The sequence below is a fragment of the Pongo abelii genome, chromosome 2 (genome assembly GCF_028885655.2).
Source record: "Pongo abelii isolate AG06213 chromosome 2, NHGRI_mPonAbe1-v2.0_pri, whole genome shotgun sequence".
NCBI classification, from domain to species: Eukaryota; Metazoa; Chordata; class Mammalia; order Primates; family Hominidae; genus Pongo; species Pongo abelii.
Window position 1 is genome coordinate 196,042,543 of NC_085928.1, and position 23,334 is coordinate 196,065,876.

General features: G+C 42.0%; 1 protein-coding gene across 3 annotated transcripts in view; it reads right to left on the reverse strand.

Moving 5' to 3' along the window:
* Positions 1-483: 483 nt before the first annotated feature.
* ETV5 (ETS variant transcription factor 5) overlaps positions 484-23,334 on the reverse strand; it is a 62,601-nt gene continuing 39,750 nt past the window's right edge. For all 3 annotated transcript variants that reach the window (XM_002814376.5, XM_063722378.1, XM_002814375.6), the window contains exons 8-13: positions 19,797-20,056; positions 18,398-18,457; positions 11,569-11,637; positions 11,221-11,390; positions 6,184-6,285; positions 484-3,018 (exon numbers count right to left, since the gene is read on the reverse strand). In XM_002814376.5, coding sequence (XP_002814422.1) covers positions 2,797-3,018; positions 6,184-6,285; positions 11,221-11,390; positions 11,569-11,637; positions 18,398-18,457; positions 19,797-20,056 — 883 coding nt within the window. In that variant the 3' untranslated portion in view covers positions 484-2,796. The remainder of the gene's footprint in view (positions 3,019-6,183; positions 6,286-11,220; positions 11,391-11,568; positions 11,638-18,397; positions 18,458-19,796; positions 20,057-23,334) is intronic.

The window sequence follows — 23,334 nt, forward strand, 5'->3', positions numbered from 1 at the left end:
GTCAAGAGCAAAACTTATTGGGGAAAAATTAGAAAATGAATGGTCTTACATTCTTATTGGTTTTCAAAGTATCCACATAAGGGGCTGAGAATATTCTGGGACTCGAAAGTCCTAGACTGCTTTGTAATCTTTTCACACAACCCAAAGCCAAACATGGGCTACACTTTGAAATAAAAAAAGAGTTACTAAGAACTGGTGGCTTGGTGGGCTCAAGGGGATGAGGTGATCTCAGCTCACCATTGGCTGGGAAGAGGATCTCTCGACTTTCTACCTTTTTGGATTAAATTTTTAGCTGGAGTTTAAGAGGAGCTGTGCACGTCTATTTCCAGGTAACAGAGTTCCCCAAACTACCTTCAATGCCACTGTCCATTGGTAAGGCTAAATTGTCGAGAGGGCTAGGATGGGGGCAGAGAGAAAGCCAGGGGGCTTTTGCTTGCTTTAAAATTAGACCAATGAGGGCAAGAAAGAGGCAGGTTCGGGTGCTTGGTAAACGAAAAGCAAACTTCTTTATTGTACACAGTACAGAATATAACGCAGCTTGGCAGGATGCATACGGCCCTGCGCAGGGGAAAGTATTTCAAATCAACTGGCAGGTTAAAGCCTTTCTGCACTGTAGACTTTCCACACTCTGGAAAAGAAGCAAACAAACAAACCCCAAAGAACCCCCGAAGAAAACAAAAACCATCCGGGAGGTGCATGAGTCCAATGGGAATGCAACGGTGATGCCGCTGTCCTATGCCTGGTGACAGCACAGGCCACGTAAGTTACAGCAGAGGAGGGGTAGCTCAAGCTACAGAGGATTATCATCATATTCCTAAGACAGCATAAATCCATTCAAAAAAAAATCCAAACCAGGGTAAGTAAAGAAAGGAAAACCAAATCTATACAGCATTTACAACAAATAAATCTCTAGCCAGCTGGGGGTAAAATATGCATCTATGTATAGACTATGTGTAGGTTAAGAAAGCTATAAATATGGTTTAGAAAGAGTCCTTTGATTAGAGTACAATGCTAATTAAGGCCCAATCTACAGGTTTACCACCTTTGTGGGCTAATTAGCTTCCAATAGAGGATAATCTCATGTTTCCATAGCTATAAAGTGCACCCCTTATCCCTGTGAACCTCTTCACAAATGTGCTGTCGGTCATAAGGGGGACAGTTTGAGACTATGGAGTGCTCCATGAATAGAAAAGTAGTTCAAAGCATGTGTCTCACACTCACGGAGTCAGCGCTGCCTCCTTCACATACGAGGAACAGTGTAGTCATTCTTAATGTGCTAAGTGTCGTGGGGAGCACAGAATTCTACCAGCAGAGCAGGCAGCAAGGTACCACCAGTAACTTTTCCTCTACTTTGAGCTCAACTTTCACATAGCTTTAGCTTGGTTGTTTAAAACTTTTCCAATATAATACAGCAATGAGAATAATTTCTTTTTTAAAAAAGGCAGGAATCTAGAATGCTAGCACTGTTGCTTACCTGTCAGTATCACACGTTAAGTCTCAAACCCTACTGAATCATACAGGTAGGGTTTAAAGTCCAAGATTTAAAGAAAAAGGAAAACAAAACAAACTGATGAAATGGAAATTGTCATCAGTCATGCCCAGGGAAGAATCCCAAGGGTTCTCACCAGGTGACCAGGTTTCCAAAGGACATGACACATGTTATATACATATGCTTTCCAGAGAGGGCATGTTAGCGAACACGGGGAACTATACACAGAGAATCTAAGCTTGTGTCCAGGCTGCCCTGTACACTTCAAAAATGTACAACTCAGGTGCAAATGTTCCATCAGGTTGTCTGGTGCAGAAAGCACAAAGCAGGCAACAAGGTGGGCTTTCACATGGCCAAGGGGAAGCCTCAGCAAAGCCCCTCTCAAGCTGCAGTGTCTTCATAAGTTGGCACGGCCCTGGCTAAAGGACACAGTGCACAGTTACCAAAAGGTTTGTTTTTGTTTTTTGTTTTTCGTTTTTTTGCTTTAAATACCAAAACTACAAAAATCAGTTTATAAACTGTTTTTCCAAAACAACCACCAAAACAAAACAATCCCCCAAATCAGGGCAAAACAAAATACTGTCAAAAGTGTTAATCGCCCTTCTCCTAAAATAAAAGTCATCCACACTCAGGCATGTGATTGGGAAGAGAAAGGGTGCTTGCTCTATTTGGCGACCACATGGCCGGGTGGTTCCCAAGAGTAGCCATGGTTTATGATTTTGAGAACCATGGAGTGGGGAACAGCTGTTCTGACTGCCCCCCTTTTTCTAGACAAGGGGTAATATTTCAGATTCAGCTAGAAGAGCTTTCCAATGTTTAATATATATTTTTAACCCTTAATGGTTTGAGCCTCCCCAACTTAGCCTACTTACTTTTCTATGGGTTTGTGATTTTTCAACAAATTGTGCAAATCAGAGCCCTTCTATGTAAAGGCATTTAGTAGTCCATGATCGATGCGGATTGTCACATACTATGTCCCGTTTTGCGGGTACTAACCTGAACAAGATATTGCTTTGCATATATTGTCCATGGTAAGGAGACTCCATTTTGATCTCTTCCCAGAAACCTCATCAGAATCAAGAGTTGAGGCACCGGCCTTTTGGTGGTTTTCTGCCCCTCCCTGTTCCCACTCCCCAGCCAATGTATCTGTCTTTAAGGGTGCCAGTCCAGAGACGGCTTGGGTTCTCCAGATAATACTCAAAGGGCAAGCTTTAGGAACAGCCAAAAACACAAACAAAACCACTGCCCTTGTTTGCCTGAATGGGAACTGCTAGCTCTAAGGTTTGGCCACTCCGCCACTCAGAAACTTAGTAAGCAAAGCCTTCGGCATAGGGGAGGCTGCTGCAGCGGTCCATGTCCAGGAGGTAAGCGGGGCTGTCTTCAAAGTGGGTCAGTGGCAGGGTGTCCTCCTCGCTGAGGTGACACTCGGACTCTGCCTTCAGGAACGGACGCTGGTTATCCGGGAAAGCCATGGAGAAGAGGGCATCTGGGTCACAGACAAATTTGTAGACGTATCGCTCTCCAGCCACCTGCGGGAGAACACACACCTTACAGGGCCCAGTTGGAACAGGGCATGGGATCAGGGGACAAGAACGAGGTATTCCTAAGTCACAAAGCCAGGGACCAAAGGAGCAGCCGATTACCCCAATCACTCAGACTTATTTTGAGAAATCCTGGGAACCTATTATCTGCCAAGTGTTTTACTGACACTACAGCAGTTAAAAAAGAAGATATCTGAATTTCGAATTCACACTAGATGGCCTCCTAAAAGAAAATCTTCATTTTCTGTCTTCCAGTGACAGCTTTGAAAGCATGGTTATGCTGAGCCTGGAGTTTGGTGTTCCAAAAGGTTTAAGGACTGACAGGTGCAAGGCAGAAGCCTGACCACATTTTTGGTTACCTCCAGAGTTTACAGTCTTCACAGTATGGCCTTGTTATTTAGAAAGGTTAGAAATCTGATGAGAGCGAGCCTGCACAGAAGCCTTAAGTATGTTCCAAAGCCGGAAAGAATTGCTTTTGGCTTACCTGCAGCTTTAAATGACTCACCGCATGGCTCTGCTACACTGAGGGAACTGCTAACTACCTTTCTATGGGTTTTCTGCATTATAGTATTAGAACCAGAAGGTCTTGGTTATTCAAGGACCTCATGGTATGTGGCTGATGAGCCATCTGCGTCAATGGGATCACCTTCTCTCTGCTGGTTGTTTAGCAACAGTACAAGAGGCACCTAATACCAAAAATCAAACCCAATAATTGGCTTCTGTCTGGAGACACAGAGGGGCAAGGGAAGGCAGCCAACATTACTGATAAGATAAACATTTTAGATTTAAAAATGCAAACTGTTGAGTTTAATCCTGCCCTTCAGTCATTCTGCTGTGATTGTAAAATCTGTTTTTAATTGAACAAGTATGGCTCTGTTTCCAAATCTCTATCAATCAACCATCTCTAGTTAGTGTTGTATGCTGGTTTTACCTTAAAGCCCAACCCCAAAAATTCATTTGTGTGGAAGAGGGAGGCAAGAGAGCACAGTGGAAATATCCTAGATCACAAGCTGGGAGCTGCACGGCTTCCAGTCCTGGTTTAGTCACTAATGAGTCAACCTCTGTGAACCTCAATTTTCCCTTCAAAAATGGAAGGTATGGGACTACAGCTTTTCTAAGTCTCTCTACACACTGACGGGCTATCATTCACCTTTTAATGAGCTCTCATTTACTCGTGAGTCATGTAACAAATAAAATAATAACCCCTTCCTTACATTGGATGGTACATTATTATTTCCGAAATATTTTCAAATATATTACCCTGTGGGATTAAAGCAAGAATTATTATCTACATTTTTATTAGAAATAGAGGCTTTGGGAGATTAGGTGACTTTCCTCAAATCATACGGCTAACAAATTGAAGTGTTAGGATCTGAGCCCATGAAGCCTCATTCTTGGGCTTTCTTGTACTCTTTGCCTACTTATTCTCAGAAATAAAGTTCTCTTCTACTCCCTTAGAAAACACAGAAGCTAGTCATAAGGACAGCTCATTTCCATTGGTTCAAGTTACTGTGTCCTGGGTTGCATCTCCCCATGTTGGATGTGGAGTTGGGAACAGCAAAGGAATAATGGCTCTCCCACCTGAACTTAGGATTTGGCCTGATGATATCAACTCTAAGGAGGATAGGGGACAATGGGAAGTGGCTGCTGATGGGTATGGTGTTTCTTTTTGGGGTGATAAAATGTTCTAAAATTGATTGTGGTAATGGTTGTACAGCTCTGTGAAACCACTGGACCGTATACTTTAAAAAAAGGAGAGGTAGGGTAGGGGACCACCTATCCTACAGCATTTAACTCTGTATCAAGCACTGAAGTTAAACCTCAATTCCTAACCCAAAGGAGCTTATATACTCTAGTGGGGGGTAGCAATAAGAAAGGAGTTAAGACACAGTGAGAAGAGCAGTGGTAGGAACAAGTACTGGTGCCATCAGAAGCAGCAAAGGGGACCACCTAACCCAATCTGAAATGGAAAGGTGACAGAAAACAAGGAGGGCTGGCCAAGTACTGAGAGCATTAGGAATGTTCTAGGTCTTAAGTAGGATGGCAGTTTAATAGGTGTTTTCCATTTTATGGTATGCTTGATAATGTACATGCATGTAACATGTATTCTTTGGCAAACAAATACTACATCAAATTAAAAGGTGGCTATGCTAGTGAAAGCCGCCAAGTTTGAGTGAAGGAACGAGAGTTAGGTGGTGACCAGACTGGGAATAGCCTCAGAGCCTGTATGAAGCACTGACAAGTCTAGAGTTTATTCAGGAAATCACAACGAGCTGTTGAGTATATTTTAAGGTGGCGAGGAGAATATGGGGTCACATTACCACCTGCCTATGAGAAGATGAATCTGGCTTCTTGTAGACAAGTTCTCAGCAGTTTTGCCCATATGCTTCTGCCACGTTCATCTTATTGGCTACTGCCAGGTAGACTGGCTCAATGTGTAAATGCTAGTATCTGGGCAACAGTACATTACAAATTTGGTAGCTAAGAAAGACTTACCATTCCCATCTTCTACTTATCCATGGGATGTTAAGACTGTGGCCCCTCGCTACCTATCCCACTAAGAATTTTGTACTAATTTCCTCAAAATATGCTTCATCCTCTATTCCACAAAGAGCAACCTGCTACCAGGTGACTCTGCTGCCATTCTACAAACGTTGGGTTTTTAACTTGAGTTCCAGTTTCTGTAAGTCTGAAAGAAAAATCTGATGTTCTTATTCCTCTAACACTTCTGAGCATATCAAACTAACAGATTTGGAGGTCTAGGTGTTTTAACAACTAAAGACTTCAATCAAGCTGTTGAAGTAGAGACCTTCAAGCTGATTCCCTGTAGTCCTTTTTGGATACAACAGTTGGCCTAAGTTTCTGGAAATTTCTATATATAGAGGCAGTTTTGGGAAAGCACAGAAGCCTATTTTTCTATTTTGTGTTCTACATGCAACTTCTAGTTCCCACATAACCAACAGCATCAAATGTACTCTATATCTCACTTGATTCTTGTCTCAAGTTTGTCTTCTCAAGATTGTTTCCTACCACGGAATCACTTAGGGGGCTAACATTTTCTCGTAGTGACGATCACCAGTCTCACTACAGAAGCCCAGAACTTTTTCCTTAAAAGAGACCAGAGTGGGCGAAGGGTCTCGTATAATGGCTCACCTTCTGCATGATGCCCTTTTCATAGTAATAGCGGAGAGAGCGGCTCAGCTTGTCATAGTTCATGGCTGGCCGGTTCTTCTGGATGCCCCAGCGCCGAGCAACCTGAAGAGACAGGAAAGTGAAGAGCAATGGAAACGCATTCCCTGGGCCCCATGTTCTCTCCCAATCCCAGCAGAGCCAGTTCTGTAACCTGACTGCTTTGGTCAATGATCTGCTACTCTGACCTGGAAGGGAAGGCATTTAACTCCCTTAAGACCAAACATTCAACAAAGGCGATGATTCAGTGACAACTACTAGGAGGTGAGACCTAGAGACGGAAGAATCCTAGCACTTTAAGATTGCAGAGGGCTTGGCTAACATCCCAGAGGATGCAGGCCCTCTACTGTTTCTCCACGTATGAATTATTGACCAATACCCATAAACCATTAACATGTTGCCATTAAGTGCTATGGTTTCTGTAGCAGTCAATAAGGAATAATTAGAATGGTCATTCCTGAAACATTAGAAACACACTAGTGAGTTGCTAATGGGCCAGCAGAGCAAAAGTTCAATTCTAATAAGATTGGAGGGGGGCTGGGAGATGTTTACTTATTGCAGCTCATGGACTAAGGGGGAATCAGATCATTTCAGCCTGCTGCCATCCAATCCCACGCTCCCAGCAGACTTGCAGAATGGACATGAAAGCATGTAGCACCATTATCCACTTAATGAAAAATTAACAGGGCTTTCCGAACAGTTCTGAAATGCATTATATCCAACCCAGTCCACCTGAGGTGCACTGATAGGGCAATATAATTGGAGCTCTGGGCAAAGAAGCCTTATAGCAGGAAAACTTCCTAGTAGAGTTTACCCAATTATCACGGCAGCCAAGCAATTTCTGTTCTCAAGTATATCAGCTTCCAAAACCCCACTTATGAGAATGACTGTCAACGTAGCAGAATAACCCCGGAAATGTGAGTTTTACTCAGAGGTTTTCAAATGTATGCAAACCAGGGGTCAGGGGTCATATTTTGAGCATTTAGGTCGGTTTTGGAAACTTAAAAAAAAAAAAAAAACTATATTCCTTTGATTATTTTATTTTTATTTTCTGAGATGGAGTCTCACTCTATCACCCAGGCTGGAGTGCAGTGGCACGATCATGGCTCACTGCAACCTCTGCCTCCCAGGCTCAAGCGATTCTCTTGCCTCAGCCTCCCAAGCAGCTGGGATTACAGGTGTCCATCATCATGCCCAGCTAATTTTTATATTTTTAATGGAGACGGGGTTTCACCACGTTGGCCAGGCTGGTCACAAACTCCTGACCTCAAGTGACCCACCTGCCTTGGCCTCCCAAAGTCCTGGGATTATAGGCATGAGCCACTGCACCCGGCCCCTTCGATATTTTAAAAGTCAAATGTTAAACACGGAGTAGGAAGCAGAGAGAAAACAACATTTCACATAAACCTTTTCCTTAAAATATCTAGGCAGAATGAAAGCAACATCTTCTAAATTCAGGATTCTAAAATGATCTTTAATAAAAACCAAAAATGATCTGATAAGAATGCATCTCTCTTAATTACAGTAATAGCAATGATTCTACTCTGCCTTGCAAGAAACCCTGTGAAAGTCCAATTTCCGTTCAACTGCTTCATGTCCCCACAGCAGACACGATGTCCTGGGTCTCCTCTTTTCTCCATATGGTACTCACTCAACTCTACCTTTGAAACAGCTCAAAAGGCAAAATTAACCAAAAATTACATCCTGGTTGGAGAAGATAAACATTTAAAACCAATAGAAATAATGGTAAGAAGAGAAATCTGCTAACCTAATAATATACATCATTGTACCCTGTTCAAAGAAATGATGCTTTATAAAACTAATCTTTAACTGCTGTCTGCCACAAGTGACATAGGGAAATTTCAAAGAAGCCCAGCCTCATCATTTTACTATGTTAAGGGGTGGAAAACAATCCTTGAATATTCTTCAACTTCAGCGGCCACCTCTCAGCTGTCACTTGCATATGCAATTGCTTACTGGAGAAAGGTTTGGTATATGCACAGATTTCAAAGCAGCTCTGGTAGCCATAGTTACTGACTCATCCTCTCGGGCCAGAGCCCTGTGATTCTGTAGCCCTCACCACGGCTGTTCCTTCTACAGTAACGCATGAGGCGGCTCAGCTCCAGAGCAGCTGGGAATTAGGGCTGCCCCTCTTCTGGGACTGGGGAGGCAGGCAATAGCTTGTCATCAGATCTTTCTTCTCTCTCATTAGTTACTTTGGTAGCACGTATCTTGAGGACTGAGGCTGAAGGAGTTAACGGATCTACCTATTCCTCCTCCCCTTTAAAGAGAGAGCAGCCACAGCCCAGGGAGTGGCTCTTTCTAGCAGCCCATCCCTTCAAACCTCCCAGCAGCAGTTATCTGCCACATGTTCAACAAACAACCCTACCCCCCAAAATATTCATTAATGCAGATTCACAGTTAAAATGGCTCCAGATTAAAGCCGAGTCAGTCATAATTGAGAGGGTGCTAAGCTGGATGACTATCAAAAGACATTTGATTAGGGGGCCTGCCAAAACGCAGTTCTAAAACCACAATTTCCATGCACAGTGTAATGGATATTATGGATAATTACCCAGAGTGCACTACTCAGCCACACAGCTGCCTACAATTACGTCCCCAACAGCTTCCTCCTCCGCTTCACCCTTCAAGCTCCCCCATGACGACTTCTTACAGCTTTTTCCAGAAGCTGGTATCTTCCTGACATTAACAAGAACAGGGCCCTTACAGGTATACAAGGAGGGGCGGGGGGAGCTCAGCAAATGTCACCTGTCCTGAGGCTAACGTGCACATGTGGCACCCAACTGATCCTGGGTGAAGACAATGGAACATTTTTGGAGCTTAGGGAAAGCTTGGGGACTTCAAGGTGGGGTGGAAAGCACCATTTCCTGAAGAAACAAAGCTGCCTGGTCAACCGAGGGAGGCTCAAGGACACCACAGGCTTCTCACATGACTTGGCTGCCTGGCATTTATGAGCATTCTGTATTAATATTAGTTTCTTTATTAAGTAAGAAAGCAGGGGCCCTTTGCCATCTGTTCATCATTCTCTATGCCACTGGTAGGAGTGCAGAAGATTCAATAACAGCTTTACGAAGGATCATAACCAGGTTTACCTGCAGCTGGACGGCCTGTGCTTAGGCCCGAGGCAGTGGCAATAAAATAATAAAAGCTCCTGTTTGTGAAACAAGATAAATCAATAAGGGCTGCCCGCATGACAGAACTACTTTCAGAAAGCCTCAGTGAACCTAGGTGACATGCTTTTCTCAAACTTCACATAAACCAGGCCACGTTATTCAGAAAGCAGTGAGGACAGGCATGGGTCCGCGTGGGGTGGATGGCTCTGTAGGGATGCTAGCAGCCTAAACCATGGCTCTATTTCTACATAGCCAGAAAAAAACACGTAGGCACTAAACTAACACAGTGGCACTCAACTCCAGCTCTGAAGGTAGACTGAACCGAATAGAAGCTGTTTAATTAGTCCATCTAGAGATGCTGACACATTTCCATTCTCGTGAGTGAATATAAAACAGGGAACACATATGCATATCTTGTTTTCTAATTGCCTTGAATGAAGTCTGCCTTCTTCTCCTATCAATCAGGATTCTTCGTAAATTTCCAATCCATACATTCTCCTCCTTTTCCCATTTGAATCTTTAGACCACTTTCTTCTTCCAAACCAAGTCCCCGGTTGCTACCTCCTCCTGTTAACCCCATGCCAGCGTATTTCTTTGGTGTGCTAAAGCGAGCCCTAGAGTTAACTGAACACTGAAAACAGCAATTCTCGTTCAAATGCTTTCTAAGAGTGTCTAAGAGTGTTGTTCCCAATTTAATTATACCCAACCCAAAGATGCCTTTTGATCTGCTGGTTTAATTTATATGCCTAAGAACATGCTACTAAAAGAAGCATATGTCAGTTTTTTTGGGCAGTTATTTCTGTTCCATTTATAATCTCTCTAGATTCTAAATCAAACAGAAATTAAAAATCAACCCCTTTAGAATATGCTATACTGAGAGCCTGATTTAATTTACTTTGTTATGTGATATTCAGGAAAGGGATTCTAGGGTGTGTCTTCTCCACTGAAGGAATGGTACTGGTTCTGTCAACAGTGTATTTCTGTTCTGGGGACAAAAACAGTAACAATGTTTTTTTCCTATTAAAATAACTGAGGTTTGTATCATCTCTCAACTACTCTATTGTGATGTTACATAACACACTTTTATTTTATTTTTTTGGACACAGGGTCTTGCTCTGTCACCCAGGCTCAATCGATCCTCCCTGCCTCAGTCTCCCAAGTAGTTGGGACTATATAGGCACACACCACCATGCCTAGCTAATTTTTTATTATTTTTTGTAGAGATAAGGTTTTGCCATATTACCCACGCTGGTCTCAAAATCCTGGGCTCAAGCAATACACCTGCTTCAGCCTCCCAAAATGTTGGGATTACAGGTGTGAGGCACTGCACCCGGCCATAACACACCTTTAAAAAAAAAAAATCTAAGCTCATTAAGATTGAGCCACCTCTGATAATTTTATTTCTCCAGGCTATAGCCATTTGAAATACACAGTGGGTAGTTGTATCCTGTAATATATTGTCAAAATGTCATACAGTATGTTCATGTAGCCTCAGAGATAGACTATGGCCTACACAGGCTAAGACCAAAACAAGTCTGTATCATTGAAACAACACCTGAAAAAGACTTTCCAAGAGGGAGAGCATATCCTATTTGAATGTAAGTCTTCATGATCCTGCTCCCTAGATTTTGCAGAAGTGTTACAAATACTTTTAATGTATTCTACAGTGGAGAACTCTGCCTGTCCATGTATTAGAAACTGTCCCATTAATAGGAGGGATACAGCCAAGCCCACTGGCCAGGCCAGAATATGAATGAGAAGGAAGAGCAGACTTGACACAAAAAGCCTCAATGGAAATCTAAACAAAAAACATCATCATCAACAACAACAAATCAAAACCCATCTGAGTCCAGCATCCAGTGCATACCTCTTCCGGTTCTATCAGCTTGAACTCCATGCCTCGGCCTGTCCAGGCAATGAAGTGAGCATTGGCTGGGTCATCAAGAAGGGTGACCAGGAACTGCCATAGCTGAAGGGAACCTCGTCTCTGGTAAGGGGGCCCCTCTCGATACATGGTAGGCTCCTGTTTGACTTTGCCTGTTTGGGACAAGGACACATCACACAATAGCTTAGTCCTAAGTTTCTCAAGTGGTTGGGACAAAAAGTAGTTGTTCATGCTGATTTAATCACTGGACTTGGGAAGAGAGTCATGGCTGAGGTGTTCTGACACCTCCAAACCTCTACCTGGCAACAAACCTCGGATGGGGCTACTTACCTTCCAGTCTCTCAGGCACAACACAAGTGTCGTCAAAGTATAATCGGGGATCTTTTTCATATGAAAATCCTGAAAGAGAATTTAAAAAGAAAGACTACATTGCTTAACAAATTCTGTGTTGTACTAAAACTATGGATTTAAGGACTAGAGTGCGACCCTATCATTTCAGATCCTAAGTCCTACTGCTGTATCTATGACAGACTGAATTTTCAGGGACTTCAAGAGGGCTTAGGCGTTCCAATTCTGATGTAATCACCTGCGCCTCAGTCAGAGCAGCATCAATTCCTGCTTTTACAGCTAAGACTGCAGGAAGTGCTGAGTCACCAGTACGTTCCTTCACATTGTGCTTCTGAGGTCTGCATGGATCAATGTTGCTCTGACTAAGCCTTTACATCTGAAAACACATCTCTATTTCAGTTGGCCTAGCTGGATGGATTTGGTTGATCTGTACATAGACCTGCCATTTTCCTTTTAGCTAAAATTAATTTCAACCTTTTCTATAAACTCATCCAAGCTACTCACATACCTCATTCAATTACAAAGGAGCTTGAAGGGTAAAGAATGTTGCCAAAATGAATAAAGACTTGGGCCTGTAGAGGATTTCGAAAGCAGTATTGGAGGTATTATTACCAAACAGTGGAAAGGATCTGAAAAGACTTTCTAGCAATGAAACAAATTCATTGTATAGATGACAAAACAGAGGTCAAGGAGGAACTGGCCCAACACCACATGCGAGGAAATAAAAGAAGGGAAGGCACAAAGTTAAAGGGCTCAAGAAGGAAGGATGGCCTGACAGTCTTCATCCACAAACCCCTAATATACGTTCAGTGCTAACCACCATGTCGCTAGGCACCTTGTCAAGATTGGTGGTTCAAATCAAAGCCAGGGAACAGATAACTTTGATGGGGGTCACATCCCTCCTTGTAGTTCAGCCTGTCTCAAGGTGTAAGGTCTCCGTGCATATTCCTTTACCAGGGCTCCTGTCTGATAAGCGGTGCTTCCCTGTGCTCCGTTTTCCTGTTAGTTCACCTGGCTCATACTACAGGTCTGTGTGTGTTGGATAGGCAGTGGGGGCAGGCAGGTGAAAAGGCTCTGCAATGAAGGATTTCCATTAGAGTCTGAGGAGGATTCACTGTGACTTGAAAAATCCACGAGGCCAGGCACAGTGGTGAGCAATTTATAATTCCATGAGCAATTGTAAAGGTGACTGCACCTGTAAAGCTTCAAGGTTCTGAATGAGGATAACCATAATAACAAGTGCTATGTGGCTTATGAAGGAGAAGGCAATAAGTGATTTTAGATCGATCTGTTGAAGACAAATAGCCTGTAATCCCAGCACTTTGGGAGGCCGAGGTGGGTGGATCATCTGAGGTCAGGAGTTCGAGACCAGCCTGGCCAACATGGTGAAACCCCGTCTCTACTAAAAATACAAAAAAATTAGCTGGGCATAGTGGTGGGCGCCTGTAATCCCAGCTACCTGGGAAGCTGAGGCAGGAGAACTGCTTGAATCCAGGAGGCGGAGGTTGCAGTAGGTGGAGATCACGCTATTGTACTCCAGCCTGGGCAACAGAGAGAGGCTCTGGCTCAAAAAAAAAAAAAAAAGAAAAAGAAAAAGAAGGAAAAATCCATGAGTAAAGGTAAAGGTGCCAAGATATAATTTTGCCATTCTTTGTTTCTTCAGTCAACCCAGATCAAGTAGCTTCTTGGCAGGACCAGCACCATTTTTAAGAGGCCTGAGACTGAGGAAACTCTGCACAACTGAGACTGCTTTGAGGTTTGTATTATTCATTTTTGTTTTCTCAGCCCTAAGCATTCGTTCTCTGTTGCTTAACGACATCAAAGGAAGTCTATTTCATTGACATTTATATATTATTTAATCCACTAAGTATTTATGCCAGGCATTGTGCTAGAAGGGAGTAGGTAGCCAGGCGAATATAGACTTGGTCCTTGTTCTCATGGAGCCTGCATCTCAACTGGGGGAGACAGACAATAGAGGAGAAAAAGAAACGAGAGGTGGCATAGTACTAATGGACTCCAGTCAGCTGTGCGATCTTGAATAAATTAATCTCTGTGCTCCAGTGTCCTCATTGCAGCAGATAATAATTCCTACCTTATGGTGTTGTTATGAGAGTTTAATTGAGTTAGTATCATTCAACTGATCTATTTCTCTATCTTTATACCAGAGTGCCAAGAGGAGCTCCTGGTACATAAGTGTGTAATAAATGGTAGTTAAAAAAATAAACATAGTCGTTGTACACTGTGGTAAGTCCTATTAAGAAATTAACTGAATAATGTCAGAGCTTGATCTTATATCCTCCACCAAAGATTCTAAATTACTTGAGGATAAGGATCATAACTTGGTATCTTAGTGTCCTCATGGCACCTTACACATAAGTACTAAATAAATATTTGAATAAATGAGAGGTTTTATAGTCTTCATTAAAAAATATTTAAGAATATAATGCTAACTTTTAAGTCAGGGATTCAATGACTCCTGAGAAATTTATTTTCCAATTTGGCACTAAACTGACTTTTATGACAAACTGGTATACTCTGTATTACCAACAAGACTTTCATAATCCACTGTGCTTCAAACATTTTGCCTTGCCTGCCAGGAAGCTACATATTTCCCGACCTTCTATATGTGTTTTGATATTCCGGTGATGTTTTGATGGTCTTATTATAAAGTTATTACAAGTGAACTACTTCAAAGTTTACATAACTGTCAAACTTGCCATGTTATTTTCAGAGTTCTTCTCCTCTAAGGTAAGAAAAATACATTCACAGTACGCAGAAAAAAACACAACCACCTACATCTAGATGAAATTCTCAGTTTGGTTTTCAAAACTAATCAGATGAAGGTCTGCCTATAAGAAGTATCACTGTGGTGTATCTTGTGGTTTCTAATCATCGCCATATGTGGTCCTCTACACCATCTGGAAGATACTATTGGTTTAAGTGAAATTTAAGTCAGTTGAATTTGAGCCAGCAGTTATATCAGTTGTGGCCACAATCATCTAATCACTCAAATAAAGGTGGCAGGAAGGAAGACCTGTTTGAGGGGCAAACTAGAAACAAAAGACTCAAAGCATTATACAAGGACTCCAGGTGAACACTTAAGGCAGGATGGCTATCTTAGCAATCACAGATGCCAATCAGAAACACTTTTTTCCTTAACTGTTTCACAGGCACCTGTGGTCAAGGATAGGAAAAGCATGTCAGGGTAATTTAGAACAATTAAAAAAGCTGGATTCTTTGAAACTGACTTCTTTGATGTGTGTGAAGTCAGGGAAAGGAATGGGAAAGGGTGGAGGGAAAACACACACAAATGCACCAGATAGTCTGTGTGTAGTAAGCAACCCAATGCCTTGCTAAAAATATTTCCCTTAAGAGCATGCTCTTTCCTAAGTGTTGTAATTATGCAAAATGTTTTCCTCCCTCTCTTCCCCCACTCCCTCCTAGTTTGCCTGCTGCAGACATCAACTGCTTCTGTAGAAACATTCAGGAACCTCAAAGAGCCCCATGCAGCTGTGCCCATCACAGCCAGTGTCCGGGAGACAGCCCTTCCTTTCCAGGGCTGGACACTCACTCAGAACATCACAGGGTACCCAGTGAAACAACACTGGGTCGCCCATCTAACCAAGTGAGTGCGAAGCAGCTACCCATAAAAACCGCTCTTATGAACTAATCACTTATAAAAGCCACCCAATGCTTCATGAGTATCAGCTCTTTTGACTTTCATTTAAAATGACAGAGACCAGTGGTTCTCAACCTCGGATGCACACTGGAATCACCTGGGGAGCTTTAGAAACTACTAAAGCCTGGGTCCCATCGCAGAATTTCTGATTTAATTGCTCTGGAGGAAACCTGGAAATCAACATTTTTAGAAGCTCCTCAGGTAATTCCAATGTTTGACCAAACTTGAGAACCGTTACTACTCAGTAGTTTTCAAACTTGAAGGTGCATCAGAATCTCCTGCAAGACTTGTTAAAACACAGACTGCTGGGCCCCACCGCTGGGGTTCTGATTCAGTAGGCCTGGGATGGGTCCTGAGAATGTACATTTCTAAAAAGTCCCAGGTGAAGCTGTTGCCACAGATTTTGGGAATCACACTGCTTTAAATCTTTAGGGAGAAATACATTTGAGAAAAAGAAGACATACATCTGGGGAAGGTGTTCTAAAAAAACTTGCCTATTTCAATGTTTAGAAGGGAACTCCTCAATCCACCATCCCAAGTTAGCCTCTGCTCAGAAGGGTAACTTTAAGCTCTGAGCCCACCTCTCCAGGCCTTTCATGCCCCCCAAGCATGATCTCAGTCCCTACCAGGGCTCCTTTCCATCAAATGAGCCCATGATTTGCTACTGTCATTCATTTATGCAGGAGCTTAAAAGACCAATTATCCTCCCCCAACAAAAGGATCCCTTCTTCCTTTTGATTCACATCTAATTACTTAGCTTCAAGAATCAAGAGAACAAGAAAACATTTAGCTAGATGAATGTTCACGGAATTTGAGAATAATCTGGAAGTACCCACTTTTCAGCAACAGGTGATTAGCTAAAAGCATACCCATGCAATGAGTAGTACTGTGCAGCCATTAATGAGGAAATCATAGTGTAATGTTGGGTGCTATAGAGATGACATTGGCTGTGGAGTATGGAAGGAGATGAAGCGTATGGGCTCTGGAGCCACAGGGCTTGGCTTAGAGTTCTGGCTCTACTCTTACAGCCACGTGCCCTTGGGCACATCTTTTCTCCTCTCTGAGTCTCGGTTTCATTACCCTATGGGGCAAATAGAAATATCTATCCCTTGGGAGGCCGAGGCGGGCGGATCACGAGGTCAAGAGACTGAGACCAACCTGGCCAACATGGTGAAACCCCGTCTCTACTAAAAGTACAAAAAATTAGCTGGGCGTGGTGGCGCGCGCCTGTAATTCCAGCTACTCGGGAGACTGAGGCAGGAGAATTGCTTGAACCCAGGAGGCAGAGGTTACAATGAGCTGAGATCGCACCACTGCACTCCAGCCTGGCGACAGAGCAAGACTCCGTCTCAAAAAGACAAAACAAAACAAAACAAAACCAAACCCAGAAATATCTATCCTATAGGGCTGCTATGAGAATTAAACAACTGAATTTATGCATCTAAAGAACACATAACAGTGTCTGAAACATAGTAAGTGTTCAATTTGAGTTAATGACTATTGTTTAAAAAGACTATAAAACAATGAGTCCTATATGATCTATATAATCCTATATTTACATATGCATAGCAAAGATTGAAAGACTATGTAGCAAGTTAATGGTTATCTCTGGGCAGTGAGATTTAATTTTCATCTTTTTGCCTGTTGGTATTTTCTGAATTTTGTGTAATCAGTATTTATTGCTTGTGCTAAGAATAAGCTACAAAAGTTTATATTTTAAAGAAAACTAGGCTGGGCGCGGTAGTTCACGCCTGTAATCCCAGCACTTTGGGAGGCCGAGGTGGGTGGAACACGAGGTCAGGAGATCGAGACCATCCTGGCTAACACAGTGAAACCCCGTCTCTACTAAAAATACAAAAACTTAGGCGGGCGCCTGTAGTCCCAGCTACTTGGGAGGCTGAGGCAGGAGAATGGCATGAACCCGGGAGGCAGAGCTTGCAGTGAGCGGAGATCACGCCACTGCACTCCAGCCTGGGCAACAGAGCGAGACTCCGTCTCAAAAAAAAAAAGAAAAAAGCAAGCTCCTCCAAGAAACTGACATTCTAGCTCCATTCTGACCACTTCCTTGAAGCCATATGCTATGGAACACTTATGCATCTTATTTGTTCCCAATTACTTTCACCCTAATTAGTAGGTCAGCACTAATGAAGGCAAAGTCACAGGCTCAACCTTGCCTACTGCTCCTGCTCCTAATTAATGAGTGAGATGATCTCAGAGACTTACTGAATTAAGTTGGTCCCAAAGGGATAGGGCACAAGAACTTGAGCAGACAGCATACACCCTTGATATAAAACGATCATCTTCACATAAAAATAAATGTTAGGATATGTGATAATGCAGGCTTGTGGGTAAACTGCTTTATATCTGTTCTCATGTTTCTCCTTTGAGGTATTTTTAAAAAATCCAATGAGTAAACATTTGTGTCCTTCAATAATGCATTTTGTACATAACATACCTCTCCACTCCCATCCCCAATACTCCCTACCCGCTGCTAGCTCACTTCCCCACCAGCCCCCTCAAGGTTGGTGAAGAATACCTTCAATTTCCCTCCCATGTTAAAAATGGCAACCATTTATCATATAATAATAATTACAATGAAGAGTTACCCACCCAAGCACTCGAACTAAGTAAAAAACCTAGAGACACATTTTTAAAACTCTAAAACATCCTTGGACCCTCACTGACATAACTATAAAACATATAAAAACCACCCTCACTGACATAACTCCTAAATTCCAGTTTCAGCTGATAGTGTTATATAAACATAACCTCCATTTCTGGAAATGTGGAAATAAGGTGTGTTTGTTTTTCCTCCAAATTGTCCTATACTCTTAAAAAGTTGGGGTCATTGCTAATGAAAATGGCAGCCCTCACAGGGCTTAGGGGCATGCCTTAAACCCTGTGTACAAAATAATTGAAGATTACAATCAATTAGCTCTCATATTCATGAGCTAAGCCAGGTTTAAACTATGATCTCAAATCTTAGCCTGGAAACTGAGCAATTTTTAGCTTGGGTATTAGTCAAGAAAAGAAAGAGGAAGGAAGGAAGGTAGGAGAAAGAAAGACAGAGAGAAAGGAAGGAAGAAAGGAGAGGAGAGAGTAGAGGAGAGGAAAGAAAAGCAGGCTCCTTACCTTCATGGCTGCTGGAGAAATAACCCCCTCTCATGTAGGATGACTGGCAGTTAGGCACTTCTGAAAGGAAAACAAAGGTGGACACAATCCTGTCAATAGTTTCTGCAGCAGAAGCAGCACATCGGTCAACTGCAGCTCTGTGGTAAAGCCCCTAAACCTCCTGCTCTGGGGTCATGTCTTTTTGGCTTTGTCCTGGGAAAGAGGTGCCACACCAATAAGCAAGATGGCAAACACCACAACCCACCATCTGAAAGGCAGGCTCTCCTAATCAAGAGTCACGGGAGGAAAAAAAAAGATGTTTGACTCTCATTGTTCACTCATTTTAGAAATGAGTTGACACTAACTCTGGTGGAAGAGCCAATGGCAGGGGAAAAAATACTGGCTTTCAAAAGGCCAAGCCTGGCCTCTTGCCCACGCCGACTCCTGGGTGTTGGGTGGGAAGGGGAAGAGGACTGCTTTAGATCTTTTCTAATTTGCTCCCTTTACTGCTGGTGGTCACATCCAATTCTGCTCCAAGAGGTGCGAGTATTTTTAGGCCAAAGGGATTAGGGGACCTGAAGTTGGGAAGCCAGGACCAGCATTGGAAGGGGTAGAGGATTGCAGTTTGGTCCATTTTTGCCATGCTGGGGCTGTCACACTGAAACCAAATCACACTCAAGTGATCTCTTCTTCAGCCATCATGTTATCAGTGTCCATCGAGAGGAAAGACAGTAATTTGAGTTGTGTCCATGTGGGATGAGCCATCACTCTTGCAATACAACTCAGATCAAAGAATTACAGATATGGTAACATCTGTTGAGTGTCTTGCTTTAAGGGAGTGGAGTGGGGTGCAAAACCCATCAGGACAGATCAAAATGTCAGTCTTAAAGGAAAAAAATGTTGCTGTTCATGCTACTCCTGAGAAAAATACATCAAAGCTTTCCAGGGGAATGCTGATGGAAATGTTTACACACGATCATTACCTCACACTTGGTAACTTTTCTGTCATAAAACAACAGGTCTCTCCCTTCTGACTATTTCCTCAGCATTTCCCATAACCAACTGGTGGCTGAATAGATCAATCTATGTATTATCTCAGAGAAAGTCAAGAGCAAATTCTATCCAAAACTGAACCCCAACACTCTCCAGACTTGGACTCAGAGATGTACTTCACACCACTTCTGAATGCCTACTGCACCTCCTACCACTGACATAGCTTTTCTGTTTTGTTTTGTATTCCATTGTGCATAAACATGTCAGCTCCACCAGCTCCTAAGTTATTTGAGGGCAATTCTTATAAAAATTATAAAAAAATTCTTATAAAAACTCCTGTCCCCAAGGCCCTGCATGCATAAAACACTGAATAACGAGACAGAAGAATGCAAGAATGAAGCAACGAATAGCCCAATTTGATGCTGACCTGAATCGACGCAGTAATCCCGAGGCTCCTGCTTGATTCCCATTGGTGACTGGAACCTGTGTGCTGGGGGCGCTGGCATGCCCGGGACCCCGTGTTCATAGAGCGGGTCATGGTATTCTTGCTTGAATCCCTGAGGGGGCGGGGGAGCTGCAGGGACAATAGGTTCTGACATTTGCCGATGGTAACTGGGGCGATTATCTCCAGGAACTCCTGGCTGAGGAGGGAAGGGGTGGCAGGGTTCAGACAGTTGTCTCTGAAATCTGTAAGAAGAAAGAGGTTTTCATGTTGAACAAAGACTTGATGAATACCTACTATGATCGAGCACTGGGGACTAGAAGTTCCAATTAATGAAATTATTTGCAAAGTACTTAATAATGCTTATTTCTGGACATTTTACCCTCTTCCCAAAATTACATTGTGTATTTTGAAGCTCTTGAGTCAGGAAGTGGCACAAACAAACAAACAAACAAACAAACAAACAAACAAAGCAATGATGTGGTAGCCTCTTATCTTCCATGTATGTATATTTTATGCAGTCTATCTGTATAGATGGGCCCGATTATGTATCTGAATATATGAGACCAATTATTTGCAAATAGCACTAACATATACATAAGTGTTTGTTCACTAGTTCATCCGTTCTCTCACCTATAGATAGAAGGAATTTTTAAAGACTGAATACAAACTAACCAGTTAGAAAATGTAGTTAAAAAGAAAAAAGAGAGAGAATCTCATTCATAGTAGCAATAAAAAACATAACATTCCAGGAATAATCAGAAAACCTATAGGCCATATAAGAATAAAATCTTAAAATTGTTTTCTGAGGAAAAGAAAGAAAAAAGATTTAAGAGAATATATTTAGGACTTTGAAGCTATTGATTCACTGAAAATTAATCTATAAAAGCAAATGCCTTCCCAACTAACTTGACAAAATGATTCTAAACTTTATTTTGAAAAGACATAAGGAACCACTAGCTATTGACGTATGTCATAAAACTACAATAATTAAAAAAGTAATACAACAAATTGAGAGACTGGCAGATGAAAGGAATTTAATGGCAAGCCAAAAACTGTCAAGTATATTCCAAAATTTACTACTTGTTAAGGTTAGCATTTCAAATTAGTTGGGGAAAAAAGTTAGACCCCATTTTATACAGACACCAAAATAAATTTCATATGGATTAAAGGTTCCAATATAAAAAGTGAAACCAGGCCAGGCATTGTGGCTCATGCCAGTAATCCCAGCACTTTTGGAGGCTGAGGCAGGCAGATCGCTTGAGGTCAGGAGTTCAAGACCAACCTGGCCAACATGCCAAAACCCCAACTCTACTAAAAATACAAAAAAATTGGCCCGGCACGGTGGTGGCTCATGCCTGTAATCCCAGCACTTTGGGAGGCTAAGGCCGGGGGATCACGAAGTCAAGAGATTGAGACCATCCTGGCCAACATGGTGAAACCCGTCTCTACTAAAAATACAAAAATTAGCTGGGTGTGGTTGTGCACGCCTGTAGTCCCAACTACTCTGGAGGCTGAGGCAGGAGAATCGCTTGAACCCGGGAGGCGGAGTTTGCTGTGAGCTGATATAGCGCCACTGCACACCAGCCTTGTGACAGACCGAGACTCCGTCTCAAAATAAACAACAACAACAACAAAAAACCTAAAAAAATTAGCCAGGCGTGGTTGTGTGCTATTCAGGAGACTGCGGCATCAGAATCACTTGAACCCGGGAGGTGAAGGTTGCAGTGAGCCGAGATTGCGCCACTGTACTCTATGTAGCCTGGGCGACAGAGCAAGACTGTCTCAAAAAAAAAAAAAAGGTGAAACCATAATATGAAAGTAAATATATATGAAAACTTACAAAACTTAGGAGTGAGGGAAAACCTAAGTATCATACCAACAGCTGAAATCATCAAGATAAACCTGGATATACCTCACTGTATAGATTTCTATAACTTAAAGACATCAGAAACAAAACCAAAAGCAACACATCAAACCAGGGGGAAAGAATCTGTAGTAGTCAGAAAACACCAGAAACAAAACCAAAAGTAAAACTGAGGAAAAATCTCCACAGATACAGGAATCTCATTGTTGGCATAAAGAGCTTTTAGAAATTAACAAAAGATGAATATCTCAAGAGGAAAAAAATGGGCAAAGGACAAAAACAGGAATATCCTTACAGAATAGGAATGGTCATAAACAAAAAGTTTAACTCATTAGTAATTAAAAAAGTAACAAAGTCAAAAGAGAAGTATTTTTCCTTTTAGCTTGGAAGATGAGCAAGCAGTTAATAATTCTGTGCCAGGTACCTGAACAGCACTTCAGTCACAGATGATCAGGTATAACTACAAAGATGGTCACGAATGCAGCTGTCTAACAAGGAAACTGGCTATACATATTGTGATACAGTCATTTGGTTGAAAGCAACCATTAGAAATTACATAATATGTAAATATATAAGGTCTTGGAAAGGTATTTTTGACATATTAAGGAAGGTTGCTAAACAGAACGTACAGTATCAAAGCTTAGCAAAAATAAAAGTAGTAGTATGGTGTCATATAAAACCACAGAAAGATTGACATTTAGATATTAACACTGCGTATCTGTGGGGTGGTTATAATTTTAGGTGATTTTCTTTTTTTGCGCATCTATAGTTTGATAATAAATATGCACTGTTTTTATAACAAGATAGAATAAAAACCTGTTGCTATTAGTCGAGTTTCCTTAACACTCTTCAGCTGTCAGATAAATCCAGATGTGTGCCAGCTGCCCTTTCCCTGTTGGGTGTGCAGTGTAGAAGGGAAAGCCTGCCATCCCTTAGTAGTGACCAAAGGCAAAGTTTCTTGGCTTTGTTTGCTTATCTGTGACATGGGGATGTATTATCCTCCAAATGCTTCTGAAATGGTGAAATACAATCATGTCTGTAAAGTATGGTTTCTGCCACAGCCATAATTGACAGACTATAGAGTTTAGGAAGGTGGTTGTGGAAGGTTGGAGATGTGTGACCCTCAGTCAATGAAACAGACAGGAAGCACTAATCTATGTATATAAAGAAAAGCATTTGTGAATATATACCCTCAGGTAGAAAGTAGGAGCCAAGGTTCAAGGAAAAATAATACAATCCTGTAATATTAAGGTCTTATTCTCTACTTTTAGCTTGAATTCTATTAATTCAAAGAATTCTTGAATAGCTTTAATAAAATAGTTTGAATTTGATTTGAATCAATCTGTGGGAACAGGTGGCCAGCAGATTTCTAGAACATCAAGATTTACAATCTTAAACTGAAGAGATCTGTGTGCAGATAGAACACTGTTTACATCAGGGTATAGCACAGCACAACATACTGTCTTTACTACTCTACCTAAAGCAGCACGGTAAGATCATTTTATAATATGAAAACTACTGGGCAATTTACATGTACTTATCCTTTTATCCCAGACATCAAAAGCCTCAGAATCCACCTAGCCAATGTGTTAAACAAGTTTTACCAACTATTGAAGGTTCAGCGGGCTGATAGCCTTTCATGGGGCACTGAATGCC